Consider the following 20,763-nt stretch of genomic DNA (forward strand, 5'->3'; position numbering starts at 1 on the left):
CTGTGACCAAGGAGGAATTTCAGGGTGAATGGACTGCTTCAGCTCCTGAGTTCACTGCTACTCAGCCTGAGGTTACAGACTGGTCTGAAAGCATGCAGGTGCCCTCTGTGACTATTCAGCAGTTCCCTACTGAAGACTGGAGTGCTCAGCCCGCCACAGAAGACTGGTCTGCAGCTTCCAGTCTCAGGCCACTGAATGGGTAGAAGCAACCACTGAATGGTCTTAAGCTGCCCTTGCACGAGCTCGTAAGCAACATGGAAATAAGGTTAATGTAAAATAAACATCAGTTTCTGAAAAAAGAAAAGTCTGAAGCACAAAAAATCCCAAAATATGCACATAGCAAATGAATGATTATAAATATTTATGGAAATAAAGTTTAAAGAGGGATAGCTTTTTAATAGAAAAATAATAAAAATTTTGTTTGAAATGTCATCTTAAACAATTAAAAACTAACTAAAATCAGTTTAATTTTACATTAGCTATAATAAAGGTCAGATGATCATTGCAACTGAGCACAACTCCTTCAACTGAGCAAAGACTGAATCAAGTAATTTTTTCACATAATTGGATAAAATCTCCGATCCTAATTTGTGGTTAACTTTAGTGGCAAAACCATAAACAGGATGCTTTTGGCATGAATGTTTCCATTTTTCCAAAGGCCTCTGTTAGTTTTTGATACTTAAATCATTCTCCTAGGAAGAAATATAGATTCATTTTCACCGTGCTACTGATTTGGAAGATCATCCGCAAACCTATGCTCCCTAATGCAATTTCTTAAAAAGGAATGTCTTCACTTGGTGAGGGAGAACATTTACCGCTAGATAATCTGCCCACACTAAGAGCCCACAGGTTCAGTAACGAGTGGATCTGGCCACTAATCCCAGAAATTACTCCCTCATTACTGAGGAAACTTATAAAGAAAATAGAAACAATCTTCAGACAATGCTACTCCAGAACCAAATGAGGAGGCCGCAGAACCGAGATGTTGCTTAAGTAACATGTCTCAGAATGTGACAAATACGTGCTATCTGTGAATGTGAATTTTTCACATTTTCACCTGGACGCAAATTCGAAAGTTTTTAAAATCACTGGTGTTCTTAAAGCAAACTATACATGGGTGACTGTGGCAGGGATGCCCAGGAGCCCCAGGCAGGCATTAGGGTGGTATAATGACTTGGGGATGAGGAGGAGGTGAGGAGAGCCCTAGTTGGTTTTTCTTAAGTATCGAAAAGATGACTGGAAAAAAAACAAGTGCCTGCCTATTTTGAGGATGGAAATCTTAATACAGAAAACACAAAGAGTCAAATGCAAGCAAACGCTAGTTAGATCAGTTCAGAAAAGCTGGAACTGCTTAAATTGAAACCCTCACAGCTGAATCAGAAAGCATTGTGAATATTGACTGGATATTTGATTATATTAAGGAATTATTCATTTTTTATGTATGATAATGGCATCATAATTACATTTTCCTAAGTACATTTCATTTAGAGATATTCACAAGAATTTATGAATGAAATGATATGATGCATAAGATTTGATGTTAAATAATCTGGGGGCAGGAGGTTGGCCATTGTTGCTATTACTGAAACTGAGTGATAGGTACATGTGGATTCATTATACTATTCTCTATTTTTGTATGTTTAAAATTTTCCATTAAAAAATACAACTGAGAAAAAAAAACATAGGCTTTGTTTTTTAAATTTTATTTATTTATTTATTTATTTAGAGACTGGATCTCACTGTGTTGCCCAGGCTGGTCTCGAATTCCTGGGCTCAAGCAATCCTCCTGCCTTGGCCTCCCAAAGTCTAGGGATTACAGGCATGAGCCACCATGCCCAGCCCAAACTATAGGTTTTGAACTGCTTTATTTAAGTTTCTGTTTTGTTGATAAAAATTGAACATAGAAATGATGAGGTGAAGACTTTTTAAAGGCAACACCCAAATTATTATTACTCTTGTAATATAGAATAGTGTCATTATAGTAATTATCATAATGACCATTATTACTAACGATAACTGCACCCTCTGTGTACCAGGAACACGGATTTTTCATATATTATTTTATCTAATCCTTCTGACAAATTTATAAAAGGGGCATTACTATTCCCATTTATAGATGAGAAAACATGCACAGAGAAGTTAAGCTTATTGTTCAAGATTACACAGCTACTAAAGAGCAAAATTGGAGGCAGTCCTAGCCAGATGTCTCTGACTCCAAAATCATGTGCTTGTAACTACTACAATTTAGTTTAGTACGACACACAATAAACTCTGCACTCCACTGGAAGACAATCCAAGAAACAGGTGACTTCATACTGGCAGGCCATTTAAAGAAAGGGCACTAAGGGAACTTCCCTACCAAGCTCCACACTGGGCTGCACCAGCGCCACAGTCAGTCCTCCTACTTGCCACTGGGAACCTCACAGCAATGTCTGTTCTGTTTAAATGAAGTAGCTGATACCTCCTTAAGTGTATCCTTATGCCTTTGAAATCTTAATAAAGAACATTTTTCTGTGTCGGATTTGGCTTTCCTGTTTTGCTTTTTCATTTCTGAAAGCCAAGCTGGGCTTTCACGTCACTTGATTCTTTATAAAGGATCCCAAGTAACTTCATATTCTAGGCTGTTTATGGAATCTTACCCCAAACTGCCTTTCCAGTCTCCTCCCTTAAAACCATATGACACTGATTCTCCAGCAACAAAGGTCTCCTTGTCACAGCAGAAACATACCTGAATATCCAAAGGCTGTGCCCTTTACTGCTGCTTCTCTTCTCTCAACAAAAATACCCAAAACTACATTTTCTAATCCTCCCCTCATTTTCTAATAAGAATAAGTCTCCTCAGGTTGCTAATCCATAATGGCAATTTCAAGAAATAGGCAATGTTTCCCCTGCTAACTACTAACCAACAACTCTAATTTTACATTCCTAGACTCTCAAAACTATCATGGAAAATAAAATATGTATCACTTGTGTTTTTAAGGATATTCTACACGCATCTTTCAATATAATCACTACATGCTTATACCAAGTTTGTTATCTCCAGACTATGGACAATGATGAGTTTACATATCTAATCTGATTAAGCTTTTGATATCAGTATTTTCGGAAGAACAAAAAGAAAAGAAAAGAAAAGAACTAGTCATCTCTCCCTCTAACCTGCCTCATCACATTACTTCTATGTCACTATAGCATGTATTATATACTGTTTTGTATTATGGCTAGTTACTCATAAATCTGTTTAAGAGTTTCTACACTTCTGATCCTTATGCATCCCAAGCCAACACTGCAACACTTAGTACAGTATACTTCACATACAGCAGATAACAAATGTCCATAAATAAAATGATCATTTTAGGAGCTATTTTTGTCTGAACTTCCAAGGCCATTTTTCTAAAACAACAATTCCTAATCATTCTCAATTTTACTTGGGCACTTTTCAATTACTCTACCTTGGGTTTTCTGTAGAGGTTGTTGTAGAGGGCTCTGAAATGTTTTCTAGTGTAGTTGCTGCGATATGCTCTACCAATGAGGTATTCTACTACTAATCCAATGTCAATCAAGGTTATTCGGTAGCCTGAGAGAAGAGTATGCTGCAACAAAAACATGCAACGACTTTTAACTTTTAGTTATCTTCTTCCATTTCTCTTGCCATGCCATTAGAACATAATCAAATTAATTGCAAAGAGGTAGACATACCTTTTAAATATCTTTACAACCTGATTAATTTAAGTGACCAGCCATTGATACAATCCACTAGTTCAGAAGGAAAAATATCTTAGCCTTAATATGTTTTCTCATTTCATAGACATTAAATGTGTGCTTCCATCTATGCGTGCTCTCTCTCTCTTACTCTTGCTCTCACTCTCCTTATCATGCACACAAACATATATACACACAAGTTTGAGTAAAATACATTTAAATATTTTGTATTCTATATTGAGCTCCTAATCGGAAGATAAAAATATTAAACAAGTAGAAGAACAAATATGTATATAATATAGCTACTCCAACAGAAGTAAAATCATAAAGTCTACACTGAATGTGTGTGATCCGAAATTAACATTGGGTTAGCTTTTCAGCTTCTCTCTTTGTTGAAACGGATATAACACTTTGCACTGTGTTGACTACATCATATTTAAAACAAGAATATGGGAGGAAGTAGAACAAATGAAAACAAGGAATATAGAATGACAGAGTCAAATTCGATACCAAAACATGAGGCTTATGCAGCCACGTTCTTCCTTGAATTGAACTTAATCCAGTATAGACAGTATAGTGTTTTCTATATTTCCGGGCATATTTGGGGGTCTTTGTGTCTATAATCCACTTTCCCTATGGTCCAAAATCCCACAGGATATATTACAAGGGTATTGAAGTTGTCAGCTTGCACGTCTGTCTTCCTTTACAGACTGTGTCAAAGGGTCTGTCTTTCTCTACCCAGAGTTTAGCATGTGCACTTGGCCAAGCTGAGTAACTATCTGAAACTCTACACAGGCATACCTTAGAGACATTGTGAGTTCAGTTTGAGAAAACCACAATAAAGAGAATATTGCAATAAAGCGAAACAAACAAACGAACAAACAAAACCATGAGGCTGTGCCAAGACAAGTGTTATGGTTGGTTGGCAGGAGGGCTGAGTGGTAGATTTCCAAGTATGTGGGTCTTAGTCTAAATGAAAATTATTTTGACTCCTTAAATCGCACCTTACTACCTCTTCATAACTGTTCACTTTTAAACTGCCCATTTATAGTAAATTTTTAAAGGCACACAGAGTGTTGAACAAGGTCTCTGAAATGAAGATTGTGACTGATATTCACAAAGCTTGGAACAATAAATAAGGTTATATATGAATGAATGTAAATAATTTAATTTTTCTTTTTCACATTCATAATTTACTTTTTTCAAGGAATGCCAAAAGTAATGCTCTTATTGCTGCTAGTTAGAACATATTTAACCTAGTCCATCACTTTTTTTCAGTTTACTGTGGCAGAGTTTAAGAAAAAAAATTAAGAAAATCATTTTTATATTGCATAAATCAATACAAACTAAATTTACATGGGCATGGACACTTTTGCTTACTGCTAATTTGCCAAGGAATAGGTGGGGCACAGTGGCTCACGCCTGTAATCCCAGCACTTTGGGAGACCAAAGCAGGTGGATCACCTGAGGTCAGGAGTTAGAGACCAGCCTGACCAACATGGTGAAACCTCATCTCTACCAAAAATACAAAAAAGTAGCCGGGTGTGGTGGCAGGCACCTGTAGTCCCAGCTATTCAGGAGGGTGAGGCAGGAGAATCACTTGAACCAAGAGGCGAAGGTTGCAGTGAGCCAAGATCATGTCATTGCACTCCAGCGTGGGCAAGAGCAAAACTCCATCTCAAAAAAAAAAAAAAAGAAAAAAAAAACAAGGATATATCTTCCTTTCACTCCGGCTCTCTCTCCACGTCAACATAACCTGAAAGCTCACATTCCTTCTAACAAGATATCAGACTTTGGAAAAACAGGAGAATTTTAAAAATCTGCCTTGGATTTTAACCACAGTGACAAATAAATAAAAAGTACTCCCAATTTTCAGGGGATGTGGATAAAAGTCATTGGTAATGGAAAGAGAAGAAACTGAGGCATAAATGTTTGTTAAAGTTGGAAGGTTTTGGTAACTAATGGGAAATCAAATACTTTAAGTTTGACCTAACTCACAGTTCAGTGAGAACACCATGAGCAAAACATGACCAAGAGTATAGAACAGGGAGGGGAGCCACCTGACTGCCTAGAACAATGCAGACTCACAAAAGCAGCAAGAGAGAGTCGGAACTATCACTGATACCAAAAACAATGGAAATCACACATTAGTCCTCCAATAAGGATAACACAACCACAAAGGTCTTTATTTCCAGCTGGTATCATCATCATAGGCACCACCATGTTACCGTGGTAAGCTGAAGTTCTGATTAGAAGCATTGCATGTCTCTGATTCATGGCTTTTTATTAGCAAATATCACCTAACTGGTGGATCAAGTCTTTTAAAACATAAAGTAAATTAAGGAAAAAAGTGTACGAGTGTGGTTTGTTGATGAACTTGTTCAAATCAAGGTAAAGAAGATAGGTAATTAACAAAACAATCCAAATCTGCATTTTACAAAGCAAAATTCAGTGACTTCTCCAACACAAAGCTAAGGCAATATACAAAGACACATTCACACCTTCTTAATTAGGTTACCTGTTTCACATCTTGGACAAGATGATGCAAGAGTGTATTAGTAGGTCCTTGTTTCTGAAATAAAGAACAAAAGGAAGAATTATTCTCTTTAATTACCATGTGCTGGGGGGTACAACCTTTACTTCAGAATGCATAAGTAACTCAGAATACTGAAAATTTTGTTCAACATTTTTAGTAACAAAGCTTAAGCCAATTAATTGTAAAGAAGGTGTTTTCGAAGAGAAGATGTAATTATATGAAATATTTTTCAAAGCAAGATGCAAATATGTAGATAGTAAAGACTTTACATGATAAGAGACAGAAATTAATCTTAGGTAATTTATTACTATACTTTATCATATAATTACAAATCCTATCACACGAGCACATTCCAGCAACAAATATTTATTGAAAACTTACTATATTCAATCAGGGATTCAATGACAAATACAAGCACTATTTTCCTGGAGTGTTTACAATAATAGAAAAGAGTGGCTACTTTCACTAAAAAATAACCAACAATATGTGTAGGCTCAAAAAGAGTTACAAATAATTGGTACTCTAGGAACAAATCACTGTGAACTAACTGTAGTAATCAAGAAGACAAGACTTGAATAAATCATTGAAGAAAGAATAAGATTTAAAGGACAAGGAAGGCTATTTCAAGAAGTGTGCATGGTTTCAGCAATTGGTGTTTTCACAGTGTGTAAGCCAGGCTAGTTTCAACAAAGGGTTTACATGGGAAAGGTACAGGAACAGTATTTTAATAGTGGCCTTAGGTTGAGATATTTCCAATAACTCAATAAAAGGTAATTTGTTCTTATTCACATTTTAGTCTTTAACTATGTTTTTACTAGGATAAAATAGAATTGGTAAGAATATTTCTCCTTTGGTTGAAGAGTCTATCTATAAACTATCTTTGTACAAGAACATTCAAGGAGATAAATAAGTCTTAAGCTGATCAATAAATAATTACCAGGCAAGGTGTCAGACCCCTGGCAACGGAAAGTGACTGGCTTGCAGGTAGTAAGAAGAATTTACTGACAACAGTATAGGTTTTGAATAAGGAACGTTTTATCAGAAGGAAAGAACGCTGGAGAAGAGTGCAGAAGGGAGCTTCAGCAAGACAGAACCGAGCTTACAGCAGTGGATTTTCCTCAGGAGTATTTATGGACCTTAAAGTGGGAGCTTAAGGGTAATTTGAACTATGTTAGCCATGTAGGTCATGATAAATTATTGCATTTGTAGACATTTTGGTGCCTTCACGTCAGGAAGGGTTGCACAATGAGTTTTAACATGCACGCATTTTGAAGATGTACAGAAATTCTAGTTACTTATAAATGTTGGGGAAAGAAGCCTGGAACTAGATCCAGCTTCAGATAATAGGGAAGTCCAATTACTTCTAACTTCTTCAGATAAGGAGCTTTGCTTCTGCATGGTCTGCTTGATGATCTTTGCTCTTCTCAAATCTGGAAGGAAATGACTGATGAAATGTTCCATACTCACTGTATTATAGAGCTCTTCCAGTCGAGGGATGGTAAGAAAGCGATGGAGGTTCACTCCATAGTCTATTAAGAGCTTCACAAAATCCACCCGATCCATTACTAAAGCATCTAACATTGCTTGTTCCAGGGCATCAGGCTTCAGAAGCACAAAGAAGAAATGCAAAGACAATTAAGAAAGTAGAAATAACTAAAGAATTACATGTTTTTGAACTCAAAATTACACAAACACAATAATTTTAAAATAAAATCCTGCCATCAGTGGGTACAGAAGAAAAAAATTTAAATACAGTCTTATTAGGCCAGGCTCAGTGGCGTGGCGCACACCTGTAATCCTAGCACTCTTGGAGGCTGAGGCAGGTGAATTGCTTGAGTTTAGGTGTTCCAAACCAGCCTTGGCAACACGGCAAAACCCTGTCTCTACCAACAATACAAAAATTAGCCAGTCATAGTGACATGCACCTGTGGTCCCAGCTAATCGGGAGGCTGAGGTGGGAGGACCAGCTGAGCCCAAGGGGTCAAGGCTGCAGTGAGCCATGAATGCACCACTACACTCCAGCCTGGGCAACAGGGAAAGACCCTGTCTTGAATGAATGAATGAATAAATAAATAAATAGTCTTACTAAGAAATGTGCAGGACTTAAGTGAAGATACCTTGAATAAATCAAAGAACATCCCCTGTACTTGGATGGGAAAACTGATTATTGTAAAGATCTCAAAGCTTCCCAAATGAATGTACAGGTATAATGCAATTCTGATAGACATTCAAGGTTTCTTCTTCTTCTTTTGTTTTTGCTACTTGTCATGTGTCCATTTAAACTCTACCTGGCTTCTGGGTACAAATGGCAAATTGAACACACTCATCTAATTTTTCTCCCACTCAAAACTTCATTAAAACTACAGTAAAGGGATTTTTGTTATGAAATAAATCTACAAGGACAAAGAGGACAAGAGTGGAGACAACAATGCAACATTTTGGAAGCTGGAAAGCAGATGGTCAAGTTGTAATTGACTGAGCAGTCACCAGAAAGCCAAATAGTAGAAGTGGAAAATGTCAAGAGACAAATAGATTTATACTACAGAATTCCAACAGCAACAAAATACATGTATACATGCTGAATCCCTAACGTTGGGGTCTTTCCAGTCATCTTTCCCTTTTAAGTCCCATAACACTAGCAACAAGGCTTACACCTTCCAGTCAGGGAACTAGAGGATTCTTTTCTGGTAATGTCACCAATACAAGAGAAAAGACATGAATATGTTGGTATCTGGGGGCCCCTGAACTAGTGGCAGTCAGATCACCCTACTGTGAAACTCAAACCTATAGGCAACCTCCAACTGCAGGCTCAGAATTTCCAAAGAGCTTTTTATCCCCTACACTTAAACAAAAAGACCAAAACAAACAGATCAAAAAACATCAACTAGCAGGAAGCAGACAATGCAAGAAGAAAACTTCAAAAGCGCTCTCATTCATATCCTCAAAAAGGTAAAAGAAGATATTGTATTCTGGGCGGGGCACAGAGGCTTATGCCTATAATCTCAGCACTTTGGGAGGCTGAGGCAGGCATATCACCTGAGGTCAGGAGTTCAAAACCAGCCTGGCCAACATGGTAAAACTCCATCTCTACTAAAAATACAAAAATTAGCCGGGTGTGGTGGCAGGAACCTGTAATCCCAGCTACTCGGGAAGCTGAGGCAGGAGAATTGCTTGAATCTGGGAGGTGGACATTGCAATAAGCCAAGATTGCACCACTGCACTCCAGCCTGAGCCACAGAGTGAGACTCCATCTCAAAAAAAAAGAAAATATTGGATTCTGGATGCTAATGAAAAACATAGGGGAGGGTGCAATCAGGGAGCAAGTTTGCTGTCACAAATTAATAGACTGCCAGGCATAGAAAGACAAATTTACATGTGCTCAATAATTTGTAGGAGCTGAAAATTAAAACAATTGAATCCATGGAGATGGAGAGCAGAAGGATGGTTACCAGAAGCTGGGAAGAGTACTGAGGCTGACAAGGGGGATAATTAATGGGTACCAAAAAATAGTTAGAAAGAATGAATAAGATCTAGTATTTGATAGCACAACAGAATGACTATAGTCAATAATAATTTAATTGTACATTTTAAAATAATTAAGGATTATAATTGGATTGTTTGTAACACAAAGGATAAATGCTTGAGGGGATGGATACCTCATTTACCTTGATGTGATTATTACACATCGTATGCCTGTATCAAAATATCCCAGACACCCCATAAATATACACACTCACTATGAGCACACAAAAATTAAAAACTAAAAAAAGAAGAAATTAATAGATTCATAGTATGCTACCAGAAAAGAAAAGCTTCGTAGAAGGCTTGAAAATTAAAGTTGAGGCTCAGCCTGTAATCCCAGCACTTTGGGAGGCTGAGGCAGGTGGATTGCTTGAGCCTAGGAGTTCGAGACCAGCCTGGCCAACATGGCAAACCCCCGTCTCTACTAAAGACACAAAAATTAGCCTGGCATAGTGGCACACACCTGTGGTCCCAGCTACTCAGGAGGTTGAGGTGGGAGGATTGCTTGTGTGTGAGAGGTGGAGGTTGAAGTGAGCCGAGATCATGCCACTGCACTCCAGTATAGGTGACAGAGTGAGACCCTATCTCAAAAATAAATAAATAAATAAATAAATTACTAAAATTAAAATAAGAAAATAAAGTCAAGCAAAGCTACCAAAGGAAAGATAGGGAACATGGGAGGAAAAAGATAAGAATATTAGAGGAGCAGTCCATAAGGTCCAATATTCAAATAATAAGAATTACAAAAGAGAACAAAGGTGGGGGGTGTTATGGAACAGAACAGAATGGAATGCAATGAAAACATATGATTGCCAAGTTGAAATCATGTGCCCAACAAAATGGATACACAGACTCACAAAAACACATAACACTGGAAAAGAAGGATTTTTTTAACTTCCGGATAGGAAAAAATAATGGTGACAAAGAATCTGAAAACAAAAAAAAAGTGTTTACTTCTCAATAGAAATTCTGGCTGCTGGAAGCTAGGCATTCAAATTTCTGTAGGAAAAAATAGTTTAAATCATGAATTAAAATACACCCAAACATGTAAGTCCTCAAAATATGTATCTCTCATACTCCCTTTCTCAGGAACTCACTGAAACATGTATACCGTCAAAACAAATGAGTAAACAAAGAGGAAGACATGGGACATAGAAGACATGCCCTCTAACATGGGAAAGAGGCAAGGGAACCCCCAAGATGATGAGGGTGTGTCCCGGGATGACAGCTGTGCACCAGGAGGAGAAGGCAACTGGTCCACATTGCAGCCGTGAGGCCCACAAGACAGAAGTGTTGAAAAATTTCTGAAACTGATGAACCAAAATACAGCAATATGATATTATTTAGAAATACGGAGATTTATAAGTGTTAGAAAAATCAAAAACGTCTTAAGTACTAGCTCTTGTGATTAGCAGGGCAGAGAACTACCATCTTTTAAAATTGCCTTTTAATATCATTTGATATTTTAAACAATGTGCATGTATTAGCTTAGCCCAAAAATAATACACCTGTAATACAGCCACAACTATAATCTTTTAAAATGAATGTTAATAGTGATTATCATTAGTATTATGGGTAATCTTTCTTCTTTTTTATGTTTTCACTAATCTCTAATGTGAGCACTTACTACATTTTAAAGCAAAAAGTAAACTTGGAGTTTTAAATAACAAGATAGAAATCTACCCAAAAATAAATTAAAAATCGTAAGCCAGGCACAGTGGTTCACGCCTGTAATTCTGGCACTTTGGGAGACCAAGGTAGCAAGATCATTTGAGGCCAGGAGTTCAAGACCAGCCTGGGCAATATATCAAGTCGTTGTCTCAAATAATAAAATAAAATACATTTTCCAAAGAAATTAGTTGGGCATGGTGGCACGCACCTGTGGTCCCAGATACTCAGGAGGCTGATGGGGGAGGATTAACTGACCCCAGGAGTTAAAGGTTACAGTGAGCTATGATTGTACCATTGCATGACATCCTGGGCAACAGAGTGAGACCTTGTGTCTAAAAATAAAATAACGTACACAAAATAAAATAAAATAAAAACCTTCCATTCTTTCTTTCCCTCAACTTCCCTTTTCAGCTTCAGTTAGATTGCAGAGCCAGGAAAAAAAAAAAAAAAAAGATGGTTTTCAGGAAGGCAAAGTCAATGGGAAAAGTGTCTTAGCTGTCCCAGCTACAGAGATGCTACCCCACACTTCTACCAAACCAATCAATATCTCCTCTCATTTTCTCTTTTGCCCCTTCCTAACAGACCATCACACAAAATATTTTTTCCAAATAACTTCATTTTCACTATACCTTCCAGTGTTGTTCATAAATTAGGATATGTTTCTTGGCAATGTCCACCCTGTCCCAAGCCATTGCCAGATTTAATTGCTCTGACGCTGATAAATTTGTGCCTAGGGTAAAAGAAAGGAACGATCATACATTCTTTTCAAGATATCTACGCAAGAAGCACAAAGTACTATGGAACATGAGAAGCGTAGGTGAGGAACAATTGCAACCCCATCCAGATACTCACCCTTCAGCAAAGCTGTTAGGATTGCTAAGTCAAGGTCTTGCTGCTCTTCAGAGTCAGCATCAAATATGGTAATCTACAACAGTGAAAAACAGAGAGCCACACATTTGGGGAACTACCAAATAAATGCTTTCAAAGAGTACCCACAAAATTCAGACTGGAGCTAATGAATTGAGGAAAACATTCATCTTTAAAAGCTTTTTTCACTTATAGGAGAGAAAACTTTTAAATAGGGTAACAAAGAATTATGGGCACTTGGGGGAAACAAAACTAAAAATTCCATATATACAGAGGAAACATTTATGAAGAAATGTTATTACATGAATTTACTATGTACATGCTACAACAAAAAGAACCTCGATGTTAATTTCTGATGTAAATAAAATCATGTCTCCTTTCAAAGAGACAACGAATGAAATCCTTCATTCACCTAGCCTTGGAAACTAAGACTTTTGCTTTTTTTTCTCGTTTCTTAATTTTTTGTAGAGACAAGGTCTCACTATATTGCCCAGGCTGGTCTTGAATTCCTGGGCTCAGGCGATCCTCCGGTCTCAGCCTCCCGAAGTGCTGGGATTACAGGCGAGTCACCATGCCCAGGCAGACTTGCTTTTTCATGAGAAATGAATCCTCAAGGGTTTGTCATAAAATAACTGAGGTAATTACAGTGGACCCAATGAGCAAGTACCCTGGGCAACACAGACGGTCTTTGACTCTTTTAAAGGCAAGTAAGTTCGTTACTTATGGTTCCAAAGGGTCACCTGGGGGCCCTTGAGGCACTTACTCACCCGTTCCCACCCTATGGGGTGTGCTTTCATTTTCAATAAATCTCTGCTTTTGTTGCTTCAAAAAAAGGAGGAGGGGAGTCACCTGCTATTAATGACTATATCTCAGTCTTTTTAAATTAAAATACATTTCATATAGTAGAAGGAGCTATTTTAATGAAAAAGCCAAGATTGGAAAGACCTAGTTCCAAGTATGCCACTAACAAGCTAGTCCTAGGTAAATATCTCGAGGCTGCTGAATCTCAGGCTCCTCATCCATAAAATGAGAGGAACCTGCTGAATAATCACTAAGGTATCATAAAGATAAAAAACTATGCTTCTATAACTTCACACCTCGTTTCCTTTCACCTGACACGCCCTCTATGTGCATGAATAAAATCAGCACTCAATTGTACAACCCAATTCCTATCATCTGCAAGCCCTTTGCTGCCTTCTCTTGTCCCTCTTGGTCATTACATTGCTTATTAATTATTCTGCTTGATGGCAGGAAGAGGCAAACATAAGGGCAATCTCTTTTACCTGTCCTTTTCTTAACTTACTGATTACTGTGGCAAATAGAAAGTGTAATAGACTAAGAAGATTTCAACTCTTCTGAAACTCAAGTTTCAGATTTATCATTTCTTTTTTTTTTTTTTTTTTTTAGACAGGGTTTTGCTCTCGTTGCCCAGGCTGGAGTGCAATGGTGCGATCTCGGCTCACTGCAAACTCTGCCTCCTGGGTTCAAGCGATTCTCCTGCCTAAGCCTCCCAAGTAGCTGGGATTATAGGCACCCGCCACCATGCCTGGCTAATTTTTGCATTTTTGGCAGAGACAGGGTTTCATCATGTTGGCCAGGCTGGTCTCTAACTCCCGATCGATCTCAGGTGATCCACCCACTTCGGCCTCCCAAAGTGCTGGGATTATAGGCATGAGCCGACACATCCGAGCATATCTGTCATTTCTTAACTGCATGACTGCAAATCCCTTAAATTCTCTAGCCTTCTGCTTCATCATTTCCAAACTGGAAATAACCACTGCCATACTGAACTCACTCACGGGGCAATTTCAAATGAAAAGAATGTGTTTAGAAGCACGCTGCTAATTAGAAACATGGTTGCTATTATTGTTGTTATTGGGCCAACTAAAACCCCAAAGAGTTTTCCACATAGATTTTGTCATGCTTCCTCTAGCCAGAACATTTCGGCTGGTTTTTTTTTTTTTGAGGGCAGGTAATTAAATATTACCAAAATTCCTATACAATTTGGTCCAGCCTTCAGATTCTAGAAAGATCACTTTGAATCATGACATATCTGTATATTTACTGTAATCGTCAGCTTCATATCATCTGAGTCACTGATATTAATTGATAATTCGGCCGGGCACAGTGGTTTACGCCTGCAATCCCAGCACTTTGTGAGGCTGAGACAGGCAGATTGCTTGAGGCCAGGAGTTCGAGACCAGCTTGGCCAACATGGTGAAACCCCATCTCTATGAAAAAATACAAAAATTATCCAGGCATGGTGGCATGCACCTGTAGTCCAAGCTACTCAGGAGGCTGAGGCATGAGAATCACTTGAGCCTAGGAGGTGGAGGTTGCAGCGAGCCAAGATCTCACCACTGCACTCCAGCCTAGGTGACAGACTGAGGCCCTGTCTCAAAAAAAAAGAAAAAGAATCGATAATTCATATCATCCAAGTCATTTTGTTCATAGGCTGGCCATGGTGGCTCATGCCTATAATCCCAGCACTTTGGGAGGCCAAGGCAAGAGGATTACTTGAGCCCAGGAATTCAAGGCTGCAGTGAGCTACGACTGCACCACTGCACTCCAGCCTGGGCAAAAGAGCAAGACCTTGTCTTTACCAAATAAATTAATTAATTAAATAAATTAATCTTTTTATCACAGTACCCTGAAACAGTAAAAACTTTTCCTGAGTCTACATTATGGTAATAGCCCATAGTTTGTGGGCTCCATTTTTTATCCCAGAGTTTATTCTCCCTTTTCCCATTGTCCAGTACATTCCCAATTATTTCCTGCAGGATTTACTCAGGATGCTGTGAGGCAGTCATGTAACTCAGCACCATGAAGCTGTGTTCATTGAAGACACGGAGCTGTTCCTTTACCCTCTGAAAATACTTCTGTGTAATTTTCGCTAAATCTGATAACCTTTCTGGAACACTGTTTTTTTTTTTTTTTTTTTTTTTTTTTTTTTGAGGCGGAGTCTCGCTCTGTCGCCCAGGCTGGAGTGCAGTGGCGCAATCTCGGCTCACTGCAAGCTCCGCCTCCCGGGTTCACGCCATTCTCCTGCCTCAGCCTCTCCGAGTAGCTGGGACTACAGGCGCCCGCCACCACGCCCGGCTAATTTTTTTCTATTTTTAGTAGAGACGGGGTTTCACCGTGGTCTCGATCTCCTGACCTCGTGATCCGCCCGCCTCGGCCTCCCAAAGTGCTGGGATTACAAGCGTGAGCCACCGCGCCCGGCTGGAACACTGTTATACTAAGTGCTTTTTCTGTAGCAGAGTCTAGTATTTGAAGTATGGGGAGTGCGGACAGCAGTGACAGTAAGAAGTCAAGTTTACTCAACTAAGAATCAAATTCTGTAGAGCTAGATACACTCAAAATCAAAATGAAAAATCCATATTTTTTATTTTTAATTATTTTAATTTTAAAAAATTTTACTTTAAGTTCTAGGATACATGTACAGGATGTGCAGGTTTGTTACACAGGTAAATGTTTGCCATGGTGGTTTGCTGCACCTATCAACCCATCACTTAGGTATTAAGACCTGCATGCATTAGCTATTTATGCTGATTTTCTCCCTCCCCCTTCCCCGCTGACAGGCCCCTGTATGTTGTTCCCCTTCCTGTGTCCATCATGTTTTTTTTTAATTGTGAAAATAAATATTACAATTTTTGTAAATTAGCAGTTCTTAAGTCAGCTGAATCATCAACTCGTCATACTCACACAATCCCCGTGAACCATACACTCCATTAGAATTTGGAAAAGGTGCTTGGACTGTTTAAGACTAAAGTTGAAAGTGTTCTGAATCATGCAGATGATCTCCTCTTTCACCTGAGGTCGCAGCATTCTGGAAGAGAAATAAATGGTCTTGACACAACCCAGAGAGGGGAATGAGCTGACAACATCAGTACAAGAAAACACCCCATCAGCTCCCCAGACTGAAAACGTGTCTATGGACAATTCTACCAGGACAGCAAATGAGGGGGAGCAAATGGAAGCAGGAGCTCAAGAAGAAGGCTGAATTTGAAAGTGGGAATGGAGCCAGGCATGGTGGCTCACACCTGTAATCCCAGCACTTTGGGAGGCCCAGGTGGAGGATCACTTGAGGCCAGGAGTTCGAGGCCAGCCTGGGCAACATAGCAAGACGCTGCCTCTATTTTTACATTTATAAAAGACGAAAGAAAGTGAGAATGGGTTGATCTGCCACATCCTGAAAAGAATAAACTCTGAAGTGGAGTTCTGAAGCTGGTAGATTTCCAGAGGGCTGGGAATCTCCAGAAATTATAGGTATTATATTCTCTAAAGGATCTGAAACCCTAAAAGGTTTAATAACCACACATCCAGGGTGATTTTAGAAAAGGGAGAGGAGTGAAAGCAGAGGGAGATGGTAGAGGGCGGAAGTGGAGGCAGGAGGGATGAACAGGGAGAGCAATCATAAGCAAAGGCACTCCAGAGAGCTGTTACAGCATAAGCAGTGAATTGTTTACTAAATAAATTAGTGGCGTCAACATTTGAGTTCTTAGGCAGTGTACTTATTTATACAGTAGAAGTATCATGCTTTTGAAATTGGAAGAATCACACTGGCTAGAGGGATGGCAAGAGAAAAATTATCTTCTTATTTGAAAAGGGGAAAGAATTAAAGCCTGAAATAAGCACAACATATGCTATGAAAATGTCAGGATATAGACCTTCCCAATTTCTGCTATTTCCATTAAAGGCAAATGAATTTGAAGGTGCTCTGGGCCCAACACTGGCCACCTCCCTTACAAGGTCCTTACGGCTGTAATGGCCAATTGCTCAAGCCACACCTCCCTCACTCCCCATGCAAACACCTTTTCCCCAAAGTTCAAGCAAGACTCAAGCTTTCCTTTAAAGGCAGGCCATTCTTCAGCTAAGAAAATAGCAACTCTCATAGCTGAAGGGCATTTTGATGTTGAACAACAAACACAAAGTCACTGAGAAATGAAATCCAGTCTCAACTTCTATAATCCAAGAGTATCTGGCCCACATAAATGCACAGTCAAAATAACTAAAATGGAGGAATAAATAGCCCCTATAGTTTCAAAAAAGAAGAGCCAACAACTCACCCTTCATCTGCCAGGTGTTTGTGTGTGAAGGCCAGGAGGTCAGCCGCCCTGCCTGTGCCCTCACACACCACCACCGGGTCCTTGTCCTTGACAGTCTCCCACACTGACAGGATGACGTTGGGACCGCCTTCCACCACCAGCCCCACCACCGGCACGCCTTGTCTTGAGCCTATTCCAGACCACAAACAATACCACACTGTTAGAGAATCCCTAGATCAGCCAGTTGGCCATTTTGACTTCCAGACACAAGTCTCTCAATTACCACCTATGTTCATTCCTCGCACTGGCCCCTCCCTCATTTTACCTGGTTTGCTTAGATCAAGACCAAGCCAGAAACCTGGACTTCAAATAAAATGTGGCATAAATATGGTGACAGCATCTTCAAGCTTTTACCAGGTAAAAAGGCTTTCAATAACTTTTTTAAAAAATAAGTATTCCTTAAGAAATAAGTATTCCATCATAGGAAACTCCCAAAGTATCTAAAAGTAAACAGAACAATATAATAGATCCCAGTGTGTTCATCACTCATCTCCAAAAATGAGCAACCTTAACCAGTTCAATAAACATTTTAATTATTACTTATTTATTTATTTTATATAAGACAAGGTCTCACTCTGTCACCTAGGCTGGAATGCAGTGGTGTGATCACAGCTCACTGCAGCCTCAACTTACCGGGCTCAGGCAATCCTCCTGTCTCAGCCTCCTGAGTAGATGGGACCACAGGTATGTACCACCATACCTAGCTTTTTTTTTTTTTTTTTTTCAGTTATTTGTAGAGATGGGGTCTCCCTGTGTTGCTCAGGCTGATCTCAAGCTTCTTGTCTCAAGTGATCTTCCTGCCTCAGCCTCCCAAAGTCTTGGAATTACAGGTGTGAGCCACCACACCTAGACTCTATAAACTTTTAATGGTGGTTATTTCTAGGAACAAGGTAGGATGACAACCCTCAAAGACTTTTTTGCATTGCCGTTTATTTCGTTTTTTATTGTTTGAATTTTTTATCATGACTATATATTACCTTTTTTTCTTGCAGACTGTGTGACCCAAGCCTATATATATATTAATTTATTAAAGTAAGGGAGAAAGAACAGAAAGGAATAACTGCAGAGTCATTCTTTTAAAAAAGATGTAAGCAAAAAAGCTTACAGAATAATATGCACAGTATTATCCTATGTATATTTTTAAAACAATATACATATATACGTATTTTATATGTATATATGCACATACCTGTATGTATAGCATGTTATATAAATGACCAGAAAATTCTGGAAGGATACACATCACACTATGAACAGTGGAAAAGAGAAGGGAAGGTTTAGGAAAATATTGAAAAGGGACCTTGACTATTTATTCTATAGATTTTTTATTTGCTTTATGTTTTCACACCACACATATATTGATATACTACATTTAAATCACTATATTTTATTTTATTTTCCAAAAGAAGAAAATTTGGCAAGCAATGCCACACTCACCCCTGAGCAAAAGAGGACTTTACTCTGGGCCCCATGTTTTCAGGGGCGCACACTGGCCTTCCTCTGGCCACACCCCTGCCCTCATGGTGAGACATCTACAGGGTCAAGGGTCAAGGGAAGCCTGTGCTCCCTCCCCAGCTTACTAGGATGCCCAAGGAACACCATGTTGCCCAGTACTTCCAAAAATCCAAGGTTTCCAAACTCAAGTCTGGCCTTCCAGCTATATGTGTCAAGATAAAAGGCTAGGACATATTTTATACAGTTATCTAGATTTAAGGCATTTAAATATCTAGACATATAGTATGTGGTCTTCTATGTGTATCCTGTGTCAGGCTCTCAAATGTTAGGGATGGGTCAGTTAGCAACCATCCAAAAACTTCACTCCATCAGTTCAGTTGCTTTGACATTCTACTCCTTTTCCATACACCTCCACCTCATTATTTTCTCCATATCACTAAAAAGCATATCTATGATGTACCAACTAATAGACATAGGGTTTCTCTAAATAGATAGTCTTATAAAAGCCAAATGAAGTGGCAAAAATAGTATAAGGCACAAAAGTAATAGAAGAAAATTTCGATTGATATTTTATTGATTTTGGAATAAAAACACTTGTAAGTGAATTTTTTGTATCTTGTGTAATAAAATGTTATTCAGCCACTAAAATGTACTAAATTATACTCATTGACATGGAAATAGGACCGTGGTTAGTGGGGCAAGGGAAAAACTACCATAGAAGCATTATGAAATCACCCCAGTTTTTGCTTAAAAGATGTTGCTTGTGTGTGTGTGCGTCTGCATGTGTGTGTAGAAAATTTGTAAAAATATACATATGAGAAGGTTAAGAATGGTTAGTTTTGATAGTGAGATTATGGAAAACTGTCCCTTTCTTCTGTTATATGCTTTCTTTGCATTACCTGAATGTGGAAGTATATAATACTTTTACCATCCGAAAAAGAAAAAGAAATTAATATGGGCATTTTTGTGGAAGAGGAAGAGAATTCAATTTCTGTTAGATACACTTTTTTTTTTTTTTTATGGAGTCTCACTTTGTTGCCCAGGCTGGAGTGCAGTGGCACCATCTTAGCTCACTGCAACCTCTGCCTCCTGGGTTCAAGTGATTCTCCTGCCTCAGCCTCCTGAGTAGCTGGGATTACAGGCACACGCCATCATGCCTGGCTACTTTTTTGTATTTTTAGTAGAGATGGGGTTTCACCATGTTGGCCAGGCTGGTCTTGAACTCCTGACCTCAGGTGATCCAACCACCTCAGCCTCCCAAAGTGCCGGGACTACAGGCATGAGCCACCACGCCTGGCCCACTTTTCTTGAAGTAATAACTTATTCCCACAAAATCAAATATATTTATGGCTTTTTCTGAAAAAAAAAAAACTTACTGATACACTAATACAAATTGGTTTAAAAAGAAAAAAGTGTAAAATTCTTGCTGAGAAATCTCAGTAGAGAGCTGCTTCTACTGTAAGGTCCCAGGGTGAGGCAGGAATACAATATTAGACCTTCAAATTAAAAGTTCCTAGAACAGACATTACGGGAAAGAGCACTCTTCTCCCTTGAGACTTGGATTATGAAAAGATACAGAGGCAACAGAGCCTATGCTTCCTATCTTGAAATCACATCCTTAGAGTCTTACAAAACAGAAGCTGACATTGGCCACATTTCAAATGGCTGAAAGCCAGGGATTCCTACAGCAACTTATAATGTGAGTCTTTTTTTTTTTTTTTTTTTAAGTATTCTCTGCCAACAACAAGGGTTTGCCAGAGTCGCCAAGAAGACTGGCTGAAAAGCGATAAAATAAATCAACCACAGGCTGGGCACAGTGGCTCACACCTGTAATTCCAGCACTTTGGGAGGCCAAGGCAGGTGGATTACTTGAGGTCAGGAGTTCGAGACCAGCCTGGCCAACAT

General features: G+C 38.9%; 1 protein-coding gene across 1 annotated transcript in view; it reads right to left on the reverse strand.

Moving 5' to 3' along the window:
- Window positions 1-20,763, reverse strand: part of TRPM6 (transient receptor potential cation channel subfamily M member 6) — a 136,268-nt gene that overhangs the window by 82,829 nt on the left and 32,676 nt on the right. Inside the window, exons 7-13 of the mRNA XM_032164308.2 lie at window positions 17,365-17,533; window positions 16,001-16,124; window positions 12,281-12,353; window positions 12,058-12,158; window positions 7,703-7,837; window positions 6,218-6,271; window positions 3,450-3,590 (exon numbers count right to left, since the gene is read on the reverse strand). Coding sequence (XP_032020199.1) covers window positions 3,450-3,590; window positions 6,218-6,271; window positions 7,703-7,837; window positions 12,058-12,158; window positions 12,281-12,353; window positions 16,001-16,124; window positions 17,365-17,533 — 797 coding nt within the window. The remainder of the gene's footprint in view (window positions 1-3,449; window positions 3,591-6,217; window positions 6,272-7,702; window positions 7,838-12,057; window positions 12,159-12,280; window positions 12,354-16,000; window positions 16,125-17,364; window positions 17,534-20,763) is intronic.

The sequence above is a fragment of the Hylobates moloch genome, unplaced genomic scaffold (genome assembly GCF_009828535.3).
Source record: "Hylobates moloch isolate HMO894 unplaced genomic scaffold, HMol_V3 SCAFFOLD_10, whole genome shotgun sequence".
Lineage (NCBI taxonomy): Eukaryota > Metazoa > Chordata > Mammalia > Primates > Hylobatidae > Hylobates > Hylobates moloch.